The 16643-nt window shown below is 54.7% G+C and overlaps 1 protein-coding gene and 1 non-coding gene across 4 annotated transcripts in view; both read left to right on the forward strand.

Annotated features, from left to right (window-relative positions):
* Positions 1–794: 794 nt before the first annotated feature.
* On the forward strand, positions 795–901 carry LOC116469947 (U6 spliceosomal RNA). Its single transcript, XR_004248397.1, has one exon. It is a non-coding gene; the product is annotated as a U6 spliceosomal RNA (small nuclear RNA).
* Positions 902–3737: 2836 nt separating this feature from the next.
* The window catches only part of ANO1 (anoctamin 1), a 113368-nt gene continuing 100462 nt past the window's right edge, over positions 3738–16643 (forward strand). Inside the window, exons 1-2 of one of the 3 annotated variants that reach the window (XM_058439050.1) lie at positions 3738–4135; positions 13148–13480. In XM_058439050.1, the coding sequence (XP_058295033.1) occupies positions 4028–4135; positions 13148–13480 (441 nt within the window). In that variant the 5' untranslated portion in view covers positions 3738–4027. Of the gene's footprint in view, positions 4136–10914; positions 10976–13147; positions 13481–16643 lie in introns of those variants that run through there. The other 2 variants (XM_032755475.2, XM_058439051.1) reach the window with 2 other exon arrangements.

Here is a 16643-nt window from a genome sequence, read left to right on the forward strand (position 1 = left end):
GCAGGTGTGCACACCTGTGAAATGGGGACTGATAAAGCTGGCCCCCCCAGGTCCAGGTGACATGCAGGTGAGGGCTGCTGAGAAATCTGAGAGCAGTGGTGCTCAACTGGGGCTGGTTTTGTCCCCTGGAGGATATTTGTCAACATCAAGAAACATTTTTAGTTGTCACACTGGGGCTGGAGGCAGAGGGTGCTGCTGGCATCTCATGGGTGGGTAGAGGTCACCAGGGTGCCTGCAAAATGTCCCACACTGCACAAGACAGCTCCCACCACAGAGGATGATCTGGCCCCACACATCCACTGTGCTGAGACATCCACTGTGCCCCACCCTAGAGCTCCTTTACTAGAAGAGGCCTTTGCCTCCCTGGCCTGGACTCAACACAGCCAGGCGCTGGGCCTCTTTGTCCTCGCCCACCATCCAAAGGGAGACACTTCATGCCTCACTTTACAAAAGAGGAAATCGGCCATGCGGTTGGTTAATGGGGAGCAAGGTTCTTGTTCCGGTCCATGGTCTTGGTAACCAGTCCCTGCATCTCCATAATTTGGGGCACCTCGTTCTTCCTCCCTTTGTAAAGTTTGGTTTGTTCAACTTCCCGCTGAGTTGCAGACAGCTTGGCCCATGCTCTGAGGTATTCTTCCCTGTGGGCAATGCCAACGGGATGGAAATAAAATACCGTTGAAAAGGGCTCCCCTGTGCTGCCTCCTACCAGGAAGCCACCCTCCTGACAGCTTGTTGGTCTGCACTCCTTGTCACCTGATGCTTGCATCCCCAGTGACTATTAAAATGTCCGCAAAGTGCTCGCTTCGGCAGCACATATACTAAAATTGGAATGATACAGAGAAGATTAGCATGGCCCCTGTGCAAGGATGACACGCAAATTCGTGAAGCATTCAATATTAAAGAAAAAAAAAAGTCAGCAAAGACACCTGTACCTGTATCAATTGGCGCATGCCATCAAATGACACTGAAGAGCAACACTGTGGCCAAACAGGCCAGCCGGGAAGCCCAGAGCTTCCCATAACAAAATGTACCATCTAGACGAATTAGACCGGTGTTTTACTAATTCATGAGCGGGGAATTAATCCTGCCCGCAAAATCTGTCCCTGTGGGTTTTTAGTGATGAAAATCATTGAGACAAAAAGAAAACTGGGTGCAACAGTTTATGGAGAGGCCCCACGTATAAGCAGTTAGTGACTGGAGTGGAGAGAGAATCCCAACAAAGTGACCCATAGGACACAGGCGGAGACAGGGAACCAGAGAAGAGAAGCATCTATGGGACAAAAAGGACCCCGTAAACTTGTCCTGGCTTGGGAGATATCTCCAGCTACAGGAATTCTTTTCCCCCTCCTATTTTGGGGGGCTATTGTTTTTACTTTGTGTCAGTCCCTGAAATCCCTAGACCCATGAACCCCCGGCGAAGGCCACGAGAGGCCTGGAGGCACAACTGGCCCTCTCTGGCCCTTGCTGCACAGAGGCCACGCTGCATTTCCTCTGCCCTTGCTGTGGCATGTCCACACTGTCCACCCGGGAAGACTTGGGGAAGGGGCGAGAGGAAACAGAATGTGGGGATACTGGAGAGAAAAAAGAAACATACTGGCAATAGCAAAGAAAGTGGGGTCTTACAGGCAAGCAGATGCCTTGAGCCTGGCTACAGTATAAATCACCGAAACTAGAGGTTAAGCACTGTTTCTTGAGTAAAGCCACAAGGGGTGCTGTTGGGGAGAAGGTGGGGCCACCTTGCCTAGGAGATGGCCCCCCAGCAGGCAGCCCCTGAGCCCCAGAGCCCTCTCAGGCCAGAAGTGTCACTTCCCAAACCTTTGGGAACACCAGTGTGTCCAGATTCGGCCAAGTATATTTTTACTCTTTTTTTTTTCTGCAAACTGCACCTCATAGAGCTCTGGAAGGTCTGTTGGCACTCGAACTAAATTTGAAAAGACAGTACATTAGTATTACACAATGTTGGTTGTTTACCAACAATGATAAGTAGATGGAGTTACATAACCCTCTGTACGTGCGTGTGGGATTCTCCCAGCCCTGGACACTTGAACTTTTAGGAGCAGAGGCTGTAGAACACTGTTCCTGGCATGGATTTGGCCAGCCTGGGGCACTTCTCCAAACCCTCTCTCACTGTCCAAGGTGCAGACAAAGGGTCCTTTAGGGCCACTCAGTGCCCGTTGGCACCACCAGCCTGAGAACCAAATAGCCGTCCTGCACCGCCCCAAGTTCAAGGAAGTCACGAACTTGTGCCTAAATGGGGGAGTCTCACTGAGGCACCAGGAAAGGGTAGGTCATAACAAGATGACATTAGTAGTGACAGCAGTCACCATTGCTGAGCCTAGCAACTTCAGGCACGCTCAAGACTCCCATGAGAAGGCGGAGGCTCTGAGGCCCAGGAGGCTCTGAGGCCAAGGAGGCTGGCACAAGGTCACAAGGTCACAAGGCTGGAAGGTGCCAGAGCTGGAGCTAGACCCCACCCCTTCTCCCCAACCCCATCCTAGCTGACTCCAGGTTCCATGCTTGGAGCCATGGCAAGCTGACGACATCGTGGCCTTGAAGGACAATTTTCTAATCACTTCTGTAGGCCTTGAATGTTCCAAGTGGCCATTTAACAAGCAATTATTGAGCATCGGCTGTGTGAACCTGGTAGACAACCCACTGTAAAATGAGACGGAATAAATGAAGTGCTAGCTGAGGTTCAGGCAGGTTCTTTGGGTAGAGAGGAAGGCCTGCATATTTGGGTGGGGACAGTAGGGGAGCAGGACTTCCTGCAGGAGGTGCTATCTGATGCACACCGTGAAGAACTCATGGGATGTGAGAGGCAGAGGGACACTTTATTTCCACTGGATGTGGTTGCCAGCATGGCCCCTGGGTCTTAACCTGAGTGTGGCCGTCCCCTGGGGACCTGCCTTATTCTCCTTAAGGGAAGAAGTCTTGAAGATCCGCAGTGTGCCAGACCCCTGCTAGGTCCGGGGGTAAGAGAGATCAAAGCCACCATCCCCCCGCCCGCCCCACCCCTCCAGAAAGCGGGACAGCGTTGCCCAGCAGTGGAGAAAGCTCTGCAGGAGCCCCGCCCCACCTCAGAAGATGCGGACTGGTCCTTGGCCTTCCTAAGCCTGGGTGTCCTCTGAAAAATGAGGACCCGCATTCCAACCTTGCAGGTGCGGGGTTAAATGAGTTGATACACACTCACGCCCTACATAGGGACGCTGCACGCGCCTGGGCACAGAACACTAAGCGCTCCGTAAACTGGGGGCACCGGTAACATCAGTGGGCTCCAGAGAGATGACTGCCCCAGGAGAGACTCCTCCAGGAGCGCAGGCAGCTGGAGGGGGCGGGTCGGCAGGAACCAGGCAAGCTCCCCGGAGGAGGTGAGCGCTGAGTGACAGCAGGAGTTTGCCAGGGTGGACAGAAAGGGGCAGAGATCCAGACTCCAATCTCAGAAGCTTCACTCCCCCGGAGGCGGAGGTGACCCGCCACAGAAGCTCCTGCCACTCGGGGACTTTATTTCAGGTGGGGCTATTGAAAGTTCCCCCCTTTCATACCCGGTATGAAAACCCTCAAAAAATTCAAAGGGGCACTTTCCCCGGATAAAAATAAAACTTGGAGGGGCCCGCAGGAATGGAATACTTTTTCTTCCTGTGTTTAAATTTCTACGGAAAATCTGACCCGCGCGGCCACCGCCCCTGCCATAGGCGGGCGGAGAGCGCTTATATCTTTAAGGCAAAGGCGGGCCGGCTGGCGTCCAAGTTCCTGACCAGGCGCGGGCTGGCCCGCGGGACCAGCAGCCGGGTGGCGGCGCGATCGGCCCCGAGAGGCTCAGGCGCACCCCGCACCGAGCGCGCGGGCCGGGCGGGCTAGGGCGGCGGGCGGAGTGGGAGGCGGCCACGTCCCCGGCGGGCCTGGGCGCGGGGAGGCCCGGCCCCCTGCGAGCGCGCCGCGAACGCTGCGGTCTCCGCCCGCAGAGGCCGCCGGGGCCGTGGATGGGGAGGGCGCGCCGCCCGGCGGTCCCCGCGCACAGGCGGCCACGATGAGGGTCAACGAGAAGTACTCGACGCTCCCGGCCGAGGACCGCAGCGTCCACATCATCAACATCTGCGCCATCGAGGACATCGGCTACCTGCCGTCTGAGGGCACGGTGAGTGCGGGCGGCCGCGACCCGGGCGGGAGGGCCGCGCACCTGCGCCTCGGCAAGGGCGGGAACCGGGCGGCGGCAAGGCCTTCTGGGACCCTGGGGCGGGGGCCGCACCCTCTGCGCAGGGTTCGCAGCGCCCACCCGCGCACGTGCGTGCCGGGAAGGGCGCGCCAGCCCTGGCCAAGTGCGTGCGCCCCGCCTGCGCTCTGAGCGTTCGGAGCGCGGCGCCCACTCCGCCCAGCGCAGCGCCGGGCCCCCAGGCATGGCCCGGCCTCGGAGCTCTGCGGCCCCGAAGCCGCCTCGCCCGGGGCTGCAGCTGGGAGCCCAACCAAGAGCTCACGGCTGGCGCCCTGGATGGGACCTTCCCTTCCTGGCTCTCGGCCAGGGGTGCCCGTTGGGGCAGCCAGGGTAAGGGTGATGGTGAGGGTCTTGGGTGAAGGCCAAGTTTGTCGCCACTCCACGATGATGGTAGCTGCCAGGGCCCACTGCTTCACTATCCTCTGGGGCCAGAGCCCCGGGTCCTCACTTGCCAGAAATGCACATTGTGCCCAGGGCACTGGGCCTGGTACCCTGGCATTGGCACCGAAACTCTCAAAGCCCAGGGAGTCAATCATTGGAGATTGCTTTCTACCCTCGCCCCGTCTCCCCTGGGCGCCTAGGCCTGGTTCAGGTGGGGGCACTGGTTGGAAGCCAGTCATGTAAGTTGGGGACCCCATCCTGAGGTCCCCAATATCCCCACCACCCTCCCCACGGCCAGACCCAGAGGTCTAGGGAACCCTATGTTTTAGGGAGGGGGGCGGAATTCTCCCAGGAAGAGTTTGGCTTGAAGGACAAAGTTTGCCGGAAGAGGATAGGACAGGGCTGGGACTGGCTATCTCCTCTTGGGGTGAGGGAAGCTCTCAGCAGCACTTTGTAGGACCTAAGGACAGAAGCTCCCTTCTCCCTTCCTCCCATGCAGACCCCATCGAGGCCCCTCCCCGGGCGTCAGGCCCAGCAGGGCTGCTTCAAGCAGGATGAGGATGGCCCTGGCCTGTCCCTCTAGTCTCTGGAGCTCAGAGAGGCAAGGAATGAAGCGGGGGCAAAGCTCCTGCTTTGGGTCTCTGTTCCAGCGACAGCAGGGACTCTGGCCTTGGTCAGGCCTTGCACCACTTGGGTCACAGTGGAAGGGGGTGGCCTGGGGGCATCTCTTTGGGAACTGAGATTGCACAGAGCTGCCAGGAGCACTGGAAACAGGTGTAGATGGAGAGGGAGTCTACCTGTGACTCACAGGACTGGCCGGAGGAGCTCAGGGATTGCCATTTGATCAAAGCCATGTGCCAGGCCGTGCTGACCCCTGGGCACCCTCAAAGAATGAGACAGGGAAGGCTCCGCCCATCTGGAGCTTACTTAAGAAATGGTGACGGAACGTTACCCGTTATCCACGGCAGTGACAGGGACTATTCCTTAGCGCTGGGCCAGTGCTGTGTCTTATTAGCTCATTGAACTCTCACAATGTGTGAGGTAGGTGCTATTACTACAGGCAAGGAGTCTGAGGCCCAGAGGGACAGGTGACCAGCTCCAAGTCACCCATCAGCTGGGAGGACAGTTAGGAAGGGCCCAGGACACAGACCAGGTAGCTGCAGAAAGCCTGCCTGAAGAATAAGCATTCTGGAGAAGGAGCTCATTCTACCCATAACGGGTGGGGACTGAGTCTTTCAAAAACATTGCATATTCAAAGTCCCAAAGGTGGGACCATGGGCACACCAGCCAGGAGCCAGGGGATGGTAGTGGTGGCCAAGGTGATGGAGAAATGGATGCTCTGGGGGTAGACTGGACAAGACCTGATGGTGAATTGAATGTTCAATAAGAAATGGAGCCTTTCATGAATAGCCCCCGGTCTCCAGAGTTTTTGTTCCAGGACCCATTGCTTATCCAGACCCAGAAACTATCTGCCTCCTGCAAACCCAGGTGAAGGCCACAAAGTCTGCAAAGAGGCAGCTGGGCCCAGATGAGACCATCAGGTCTTAGGTTCCACACAACACTTCCGTTACACATACTTTGTTTTGTGAGCTTGGAAGACTGAATCAGAGGTGCGCGCTGCGGGAGGCAGAGCCTGGGAGCAGCATCTGCCGGTAGATGGCCAGACAGGCTGGAGGCTGCAGCCATGGAGCAGGGTCCTGTTGGTGCAGGGCAGGCAGTATGGCAGGGAGAGCCTCCCAGGGCATCCCTGGCACCACTCAAGCCAACAGTTGTTGCTCAGTCATTACCCTGAGTCACCCAACGAAGGCGGCTCGGTACACACGAGGGCCAGAGGGTGTGGGCTGCATTTCACAAGTTCCTATCCTGTTCTCAGGCGTGCAACTCATACATGCACAAGTCAACCACGAGATAAGCTCATCCAATTCAGGCTGCAGTTCCCAGCCTGTGACTTTTGCCTCTCTTCATTCCCAAGTTCAAGGGTGGAAATCACTTCATTGTTTCTGTGCAATGAGATATAAGAAGAAATGACGTGAAAGCCAGAGGCCAGGTTGGATGCAATTTGTTTCCGTTTCCTTCTGTTAATCTTTGAGTGTTTCTACTTTCTTCCTTGAAACTGGTGGTTGTCCGTGGCCTGGGATCTGTGTGCCACGAACAAGCCCAGACACTCCAGAGATACCTGATTTGCTGGTATCTGCCCAGTATTTCTTGGCTTATATGCTGTGGGAGATGATCTGCTCGTAGGTTATGGAGCATGCCCCATAATCATACATTGATATGTAGTGATCTGATTTTAAAATTTTTTTAGAAGACAAGGGAAGTTTAAAACTGATGTTTCCTTCTTAACTATAATTTGAAGAGTCTCAAAACCAAAAGAAATTGTACAGGTCACTGATTTCATTTAGCCCATTTTCAGAGAAAGTGAACATTGTAGATTCCCTTGAGTAATCAAGATATTTCATATGGATATGAATTCAGTTCCTGGAGTACCAACTCCAGAGACCAGCAGAAGAAACCAAAGCCCGGAGTCCCAGGACAGTGTTAAAGGTTAAAGGGCATAGGATTGCTTCCCCTGTTCTGCCCTTTTCTTGGAGTTTGAGGAAGGGGTTCATAGAGGCAGGTGTGGACCAGATATAGGCTGCCATTCATGGTGCCTGGAACAGGTCTTCCAGGACACTCCTGCTATGAAGGGAACCTTTGTCCTTCACATTTTCCCATGTGGCCTCAGGGAAGTATTTCTCTTCCACCATTTTCCTATCTTCCTTAGGGAGGCACCTTCCAGGAGTACCTCCCTCAGTTATGCAGAAGGAAGTCTTCAAAATACCTTCAGATCATCCATCACATTTTATCCCCACAAGAATCCTGTGATCTAAGTCCAGATATCTTTGTCAGCATCTCACAGATGAGAAAACTGAGGCTCCCAGTTGGGGGTTGTGGTGTTTAAGTTGCTGTCCTAACTGGGTCTCAGCTTCTGTATCCTTGGATCTGATTGCCACAGCCAGCCACAGTATACGAGACCCAGCCTCTGTTGTTCATTCACACATGCCCGCATTCATTCATTCAGCAACCACATATTCAGTGCCGACCATCAAAAAGATGAATAAGAGGGCTGGGTGCCATGGCTCACACCTCTAAATCCAGCACCTTGGGAGGCCGAGGCTGGTGAATCACCTGAGGTCAAGAGTTCAAGACCAGCCTGGCCAACATGGTGAAACCCCCATCTTTACTAAAATTATGAACATTAACCAGGCATGGTGGTGCACACCTGTAATCCCAGCTACTTGGGAGGCTGAGACACAAGAATTGCTTGAATCCAGAAGGTAGAGGTTGCAGTGAGCCGAGATCGCACCACAGCGCTCCAGCCTGGGTGACAGAGCAAGAATTTGTCTCAAAAGAAAAGATGAATAAGAAACCCCTTACCCTCAGCAAAGGTGCACCAAGGAGTTGCTTGCCCCTTTCTTAAGAATACAGAAACAGCAATGTTCTGAAGCTTTCCCAGGCCTTCGAATTTGGAAGTTATGCACAAAGTCTCACCCACATCCCTCCCACTGCAATTACATCTTTGCCTTTTTGTCCCATTCTACACAAGAAAGGCACCCACTCCACTGCTCCGTGGAAGGGCACCATAAAGTCACATGCCACCGTGGCGACCGCACTGGTCCTTGCTGTGCGTTCACCTCCCGACTCTCTCCAAGCCCAGCTCAGGATTGCTCTCCAGACCCTGGGAGCCTCCCAGCCCTTTAGAGTATAGATGGGAGAGAGCCCACACCTTAAAAACTAATACCTAAACAGACAAAGCAGCTTATCCAGGGTCACACAGCAAATCAGTGACAGAGTCAGGCGCTGGGACTCCTACACCTGTGCTTGGTGCTGCCTCCTGCTGGTCCCAGCATCACATCCAGCTCCTTTTGTAACTTTTTAAAGTCTGGATTTGGCACTGCTACCATCTTTCACTTGTGGTCCACTCTGGCCACAAGATTTTTTTTCCCCTGTCCTCCCCTAGTTCTTTATTTGTGCGTGTGTCTCAGTTCCCAATTAGAGCAAACTTCTGTTGAAGGTTCACTCTATGCTAGGCCCTGTTGTAAACTCTTTACAAGATATATTAACAGGTTTCATCCTTCCAGCAACCCCATGAGGGAGGTCATATAACATGAGGTAGGTCTTAGGGATATGGAGAGACAAAAACACAAAGCTGTGTGCCTGGGGTCACACAGCTGGTGAGTGGCAGAGCTGGTGTTTGAACACAGGGAGGAGGATGCCCACTCTTGATCAGGCCCCGGTGCTGTCTCTCCCTCCACCGTGCATGGGAAGTTAGATGATATTTCTGCTCTCCCAAAGACTGTCAGGCCCCTGAGGGTAGGCGTGTCCCTTGATAGGGCCCCAGTGAACAGATGGTGGGGGTTCGTATTGAACCTGGTAACCTTCCCTGTTTCAACTTGATAGAGGATTTTTGGCCACTCCTTAGTGTAATTTCCCTGCTTTCTGGCTTGAAGGGATCCCTGTGAATTTCCTCCCTTTCTCTAAGGATTTGTTTGCTATTACCATTATCCCTGCCAACCAGGAGTGTTTATGGAGCCCCGACCAGGTTCTGAGTCCCTGTGTACTGAGGTCAGGTTGGAGCTGTGTCCTAACACATCTCTAGACAGTCCCTGACCAGGCCTCCGGGGTCCTGCCATCCAGCTTTGGGGCTAATTTGCAAGTTAAGAACTTGTGGGTAGATGGCTCAGAGGCAGTCCCAGCACAGAGAGACCTGCACAGGCAAGAGGGGCTGGCCACCTTCAGATCCCAGAGGATGCTAGATTTGCCCTGTGCCCTGAAAACCAGGTTGAATTACAAAGGGCTGAGAAGGACAGAAAGGGCGTACAGGGAGGGACACTGTCTGCAAAGGCAAGGAGGAGGGACTGGGGAAGGCCTGGGGGAGCGGGAGAGGAGACTGGGGAAGGCAGTATGGGGAGGAGATGAGGAGGAAAAGCCGAAGCCCTCAGGCACGCCTGGGACTCAGGCAGGTGTGCCCTCCGACCCCTCGAGACCCCGCGTTCACCTGCTGGGTGCTGGCGCATTCCCTGCGCATGGGCTTCTGTCTTCCAAGAGCAGCTTCCGGTTGGGCTCTTTTGCCCACTCAGCTATGGGGAGAGAAAAGCACCTTTAGTCGCCAGCTCCCTGTGACCCTGCCCTTGTCTGACCTCCCTGAGATGTTGAGAGGAAGGCGTATCTGCCACTGGGTGGCCATCGGGGTGACGGGGATGGCTCCCAGGCACCTGGCCCCAGAATTAGATGGAGCGTCCACCCTGGCACGTTCTGGCTAGTGTGTGCTGAGCTTAGCGGAGATCATCACCCCCTCAGTGAAGCCTCCCACCGCTCCGCATTTAGCAGAAACTGACCCTGGGGCTCAGAGTGTCCAGAGCCTCCCCGAGGCCTTGCAGCTAGAGAGGGGCCAAGCCTAGATGTAGACCCAGGTCTGGCTGACTACAAGGCCTGCCATGAAGCCACTGCCCTGTCCTGGGCTGGCCTCACCTGCTGCCCCACACTGTCCCAGACATACCTGTGGCCTGGTGTTGCCCAAACCTCCCGACTAGCCTGTGCTTATCTGCTGTCTGTACTGGCCCTGCCTAACCACTGCCCCAGGCTGGGACAGAACTGAGGCCTGCTAAATGGCTGCACTCTCCCCGTGCCCCTCAGCACCAGAGACAGAGCCCTGCACTGGGGTCAGCCAGCAGGAGTCTGGTAATCAGGGCCACTGAGCTGGGCAGCTCACCCATGGGAGCCTCAGTTTCCTCCAGGTCAAATAGACCTAACTATAGTAACCGCCTCGTAGGGTCAGCTTGTGGGGACTCAGCGAGATGACATACCTGGGCCGAGAAACAGCATCACCCTGAGTCGCGGTTCCCACTAAGGGGGCCACATCTTGGGTGTGCAGATGGGACTTGAGGCTGAGCTCAGCCTCCCACCTGAGCTGTAACCCGGGCTCTCCTGCCCTGCCGGGCCTCAGTTTCCTCCTTGGCAAATTGAGAAGAATAGCTCTTTCGTGCTTCTCCTGCAGAATGAATGCAGGCTCCCCATGCTGGCTACAGACTTGCGATACTGGGGTCTTCCATGAACCCCATCCTTCACGGGGCTGGGCATGGGAACCCACTGCCCTCAAAAGCCAGCCCTCCCCCACCCTTCCCCCGAGCCCTCCCAAGCCACCCACCCACATGGGCGTGGTCGTGGCCCCTAAGCACCCTCAGACTTTGTCACAGAGGGCAAGCTGGGTGGGACATGCACACTGAGTCCAGGTCCTCCTGAAGGCCACCAGCACAGCGGGGCCCTGTGTTACTGTAGAGAGAAGTCAGTTGCTTAGTTTCAGCCTCCTGCCGGCACCAGATGCTGACCGGGCCCTCCCAGGCGGTGAGCAATGCTGTTTCCAGGAGAGGCATCCTAGGCCAGAGAGGCCAAGGTGCCAGGGACATGGCCTCAGCTGTCCCTTAACCAGGGGTGGAGGAGTCTAGACCCTTGACATCAATGCCTATGAAAGATGGGGCAGGCCCCAGCCAGCAGCCCTGGCCCAGAGCCTCCTCTCTCCTTCCCCTACAACTAGAAAGGACAGCCTCCACTCGAGGCCTTCCCTTGCCCTGTCCCCCACTGCAGTGCTGGCCGTCTGGGGAGGGCTCCACCCTCCGGCTTCCCTGATACACTTTGGGTTGTATACAGCCCACCCGCCTCGAATGAGGGATTCTGCCTGCCCCTTTTCCGGACCAGTGCACAGCCATTTAGAGCCATGGTGCAGCTGGAAGCTGCCCAGGGGCTCTGGGTGACCACGTGGGGAGACCCTCCAGTCCAAAGGCCACAGGTGCTTGGGCCCTGCCTGGTGCAGCACGCTGTCCCTGCACTCCATCAGGGAGGCCCTTGTCTCGGATGATGCCCCTCGGAAACTGATAGTGCCCTAGGGAGCGTCCTCACGTAGCCACAGGAAACTGAGGTGGAAACCAGGCCGCCAGCTCGAGGGATGAGGCACAGTTCTGTGGACCATTAGCAGCTTGGAGTTGCCTGTTAGGCTCTACCCAGCATGGCTTTATTTATTTTTTCTTATTTCGGAAACCCAGATTGCTGATGGACCTGTCTGTCTTGATAACCAGCCAAACCCCTCGAGAATTCCAGCGATGCAGGCTTGGCTTTAGCAACGTTCCCATCGCACTGCCACTGTGGGAATATCTGGTTTTTAAACCAACCGCTCCACACTGCTATCTCCCATGGCCCCCTAGAGTCCTTCAAACAAATAAGGAAACTGAGGCAGGGCAGGCCCTGTAGAAGCCCTAACCCTGCCCCCTTGGTCACCCCAGGTCACCCACCAGCGGTGCCCATCCATACCAGTGGCTTGCTCTCCTTTGCACCCAGAGGTGATCAACCGTGCAGGCGCTGCTGAAGGCCACGTATGGGGAAGGCATTAACACCCCAGGAGTGACCCCCAGCCGAGAAAGGGCCAGAGCGGGTACATGATCACCCAACTTCCTCACCCTCTGGGTACCGGCAGTGGGGTGCGCCCTTCAAGGTCACTCTGAGGGTCCCCAGCAGGACGGAGCCCAGCTGCACATAGCAGTGGCCGCTCCTTGACCCACCCCTGTCAGCCTCCCTCCCCTTCACCCTACTCTGGCACCTGAGATCACCTCCCAAGTAAAACGCTTGCACCGCTGGCCTCTACTCAGGCTCTGTTTAGGGGAGAGCCCTGACTAAGACAGTGAAAGCCTCACCTCTGGACACACGGCTAGTTAGTGGCCCTGTGGCCACCTTGACATGGCACTGCCTCTGACACTGGCGATCAGAGATTGAGATTTGCACGCACAGAACCTGAGCTCAGCTCTGCCTCAGCCCCTATTCATGTGCGTGGGGAGCCCTCATTCACTTGGTAGCTTTTGCCATAGCTTTTGTAGTTGTTGGGGGATATTTTGTTTGTTCGTTTAATTTTTAATTTGGGTGGGTACATAGTGTGTGTATATATTTATGGGGTACATGAGCTATTGTGGTATAGGTAATGCAATACGTAATAATCACCTCATGGAAAATTGGGTATTTTCCCCCCAAGCATTTCTCCTGTGTGTTACAAACAATCCAGTTATGCTCCTTTAGTTATTTGTCCATGTACAATTAAGTTATTATTGCTGAGAGTCCCCTTTGGTACTATCAAATACTAGGTCTTATTCTTTCTCATTATTTTTTGTACCCATTAGCCATCCCCTACCATAGCTTTTTGCAAGCAGCCAGAGAGGTTCCTGGCACTCAGCCTGCTCTAGTTCCATAGACCAGGAGGGCTTCCGGGGGACCATAGGTAGCTTGGCACCTTCGTGAATGATTAGCAGTGAATACCTCCTTCTCGAAGGTCAGCTCCCTGAAGGCAGGGTCTTCTGCTGTGTTCCCTAGGGGTGTATCTCAGCCCCTAGGACAGTGTCTGACCCGTGGAGGGCGCTCAGGGAGTGTTTGTTGAACGACTGAGTGAGGAGTGAGTGGAAGAAGGGAGCAGCGCACCCTCCGAAGGCCCATAACCAGCAGCTCGATGGTGAATGGGTGTTTTTCTTCCTCCCTTAGCTGCTGAACTCCTTATCTGTGGACCCTGATGCCGAGTGCAAGTATGGCCTATACTTCAGGGACGGCCAGCGCAAGGTGGACTACATCCTGGTGTACCATCACAAGAGGCCCTCGGGCAGCCGGACCCTGGGCAGGAGGGTGCAGCACAGCGACACCCCCTCTGGGGCTCGCAGTGTCAAGCAGGACCACCCCCTGCCGGGCAAGGGGGCATCGCTGGACATGGGCTCGGCCGAGCCCCCGATGGACTACCACGAGGATGACAAGCGCTTCCGCAGGGAGGAGTACGAGGGCAACCTCCTGGAGGCCGGCCTGGAGCTGGAGCGGGACGAGGACGTAACTATCTCACTGCGCGCTGTTGTGGGGGTGGGCTGCGTGGGGGGCAGCGCGCGCTGTTGTGGGGGTGGGCTGCGTGGGCGGCAGCGGGGGGCAGCTGCTTCCATAGTCAGAGGGTGCAGGGCCGGTATCTTGTTTTAGCTTTAAGCTGTTCTTAAAGAAGGGGCAGATGGGCCAGACGCGGTGGGTCACACCTGTAATCCCAGCACTTTGGGAGGCTGAGGGGGGTGGATCACCAGGTCAAGAGATTGAGGCCATCCTGGCCAACATGGTGAAACCCCATCTGTACTAAAAATACAAACATTAGCCGGGCGTGGTGGCACGTGTCTGTGGCCCCCCTACTTGGGAGACTGAGGCAGGAGAATCACTTGAACCCGGGAGGCGGAGGTTGCAGTGAGCGGAGATCACGCCACTGCACTCCAGCCTGGCGAAAGAGTGAGACTCTGCCTCAAAAAAAGGAAGACAGGGCAGCAGACAAAAACGCCGCTCTTGTTAAGGTGGGGTAGAAATTGCTTTTGAACAGCGTTGGGGAGCCCCGACCCGCTCCTCTGGCCACGTCTGCTCTGGGAGAGGGGCTGGCCTTCACAGCCATGACCTTCAGAGTCAGAGCATCGCCTGCTTCTGGTCAGCTCGTTTCCTGGGAAGATTTGCCCAATCGGGAGAGGTAGGACAAAGCTCTCCTGGGAGTCTTCCTGGATGGCGTCGGCCCTTCTCTGGGCCTCAGTTTCTCCTGTGTAGAGTGAGGAGTGGGTCCAGCTGAGCCCTGGGAGTTGTTGGTGCTCTGAAGCCCGTGGCTCTATAACACTGTGCTCTGAAGCCCTGCTCCCTAGCAAAGCCTACGAATCTTCCTAGAAGAAAGATTTTGAGAGAGAACAAAAGGTCGACCCCCCTCACGTGCCTGGCTGCTGCAGGGCCGAGGGTGCAGCTGTGTGCACAGAGAATGATTTTAGCAACCCTGGCACAGCGGTGCTTCCTTCAGCGGCTCTGCTGGCTGCTGTGTGCTCTCCGGCTGTCATCTTAACCTCTCTGTGCACGGGAGCCCTTCCTTCCATGAATACTGGGGGAAGGGCCCCAGCCTACAGAGCCGTCACTGTTCGGATTACCCAAGAATTGGCAAAGTCTCTAAAACACATCGAAAACAGAAAAAGTAGTCAGCAGGTTATCTTAGAAACCGTGGAGTCCCCTGTGAATGTTGAAAATGAATGTTGGCTTTGGTTTGATATTTCATCCACAGGCATCACCATGTCCTTAAATGCTTTTGGTCCAGTGATAAGAATATCCTCGGAGTATTTAGACCAAAAAGCAGGTTAATTAGGGAACCTGGAGTGGAAACGCCTCTGTTTTGTGACAAGTAGATACGACTTTCCTTGAAAACGATCGAACATGCTCCATGGGCCCCCCCTGAACCTTGGCCTAGTGAGTCAAAGGGTCTTGTTGAACCTGGGGCATCCGTCTAGGTCTCCTTTCACCTTCCCGAGGTCTGGTGACCCGGCAGGAGATTGTGAGTTCGGCCACCCAGATGGGTCCCTTTGGAGTTTTGAGGGCAGGTGAGGAGCCTTACAAGTTTTGATGATCAGGAAGCAAAGATTTGATCCTGACAAGGATTCAGAGACTTTCTCCCTGCCTTTGGGGGCAGCTGCCAGGAAACAGTGTCCTGCTGGACTTTGTCTTAGACACTTGGAACAGGCAAGCAGTGGATTCCTGCTGGGTTTTCGCATGGTCCTGCCCTCCAGCCCTGTGGCTTTCAGAACAATGTGGCTACTATACAGGGTTTGTTTCAACATGTCAACTTATAACTGGAGGAAGGAATTGGCTCCATCAGGGAAGTTTGGTGGCCAAGGCCACTCTCTGGGAGCTGAGGCTGAGAGAGCTGGGTTTTGAGCTTCGTGGTTCTTGTGTCTCATCTGTTCCGCAGGGTATTTTTTTTTTTTTTTGAGGCGGAGTCTCACTCTGTCACCCAGGCTGGAGTGCAGTGGTGCAATCTCGGCTCACTGCAAGCTGCGCCTCTCGGGTTCATGCCATTCTCCTGCCTCAGCCTCCCAAGTAGCTGGGACTACAGGCACCCGCCACCACGCCCGGCTAATTTTTTGTATTTTTGGTAAAGACGGGGTTTCACCATGTTGGCCAGGATGGTCTCGATCTCCTGACCTCATGATCCACCCGCCTCGGCCTCCCAAAGTGCTGGGACTACAGGCGTGAGCCACCATGCCTGGTCCCTCCCCAGGGGATTTTACACTCCATTCCCATCATTCTTTCCTGACTACAACTTTGAGATCTCACGTTCAACAGGAACTTCTGGGGTCTGATAATTCTGACTGACTTCTGCCAGATCCCAGACCCTCCACTTATCCTGATGGAAAAGCTAGGCCTCAGTTTCCCCATTTGTAAAATGGAGACAGCAAGAGTATTTGCATCACTGAGTTATAAGTAACCTTTGCAAAGTGCTTAATTCAGAGTCTGGCCTGTGGCAGGTGCTTGGCTGATATTGTGTCATATATTATTGTTCATACTGAAGCAGCAAGAAGAGCGAGAAAAGACCCTTTCCAAGTCTCATTAAATACTATCTCATAAATATCTTTTTAAATATTTCGTATTCTCTATCATGACTTTGAGCTAAAAAGCAAAACATAAGGACATTGGTTACTGTCACCAAAATGATCTAGTTTTTAACCAGTGAAATGATCCCAACTTTTCATTGGTAACTTGGCTCGAGGGCTAAAAGAGGCTTTTCAGCAGTTGATCTGGCCATGTTTAAGATGAAACCGTGATTGTGGGGTAGACGCGTCTGTTCAAGTTTTCAAAGGGCTGAAGTTGAGATGTTCCCACATCCCTGCTGGAGCCTCTCAAATCATAAGCTGTTTTATGAGGGCTTCCTGGAAACCCCGGAGCTCTCATCTGAGCTGCACCAGCCCCTAGGGCTGTTGGAAGGAGCCATGGTTTGGGCAGCCTGTTCTCCTGGAAAGGGGCAGAGCCAGAATCTATTAAAAGGCTGCTTGGGCACACGCAGCGTCTGAGGTGTGTGTGGGCCCCTGCCAGCGTGGTTAGCAGACAGAGCTGCTGCCGTGTTCATTTCAGGGGGAAGAGGCACTCTTGGGAATGAACCTTTCCCAGAGGGGTGCTCAGATTACAACGAGCAAAGGGTTTGCAATTTTGGAAATAAGAT

Source organism: Hylobates moloch, unplaced genomic scaffold (assembly GCF_009828535.3).
Source record: "Hylobates moloch isolate HMO894 unplaced genomic scaffold, HMol_V3 SCAFFOLD_5, whole genome shotgun sequence".
NCBI lineage: Eukaryota > Metazoa > Chordata > Mammalia > Primates > Hylobatidae > Hylobates > Hylobates moloch.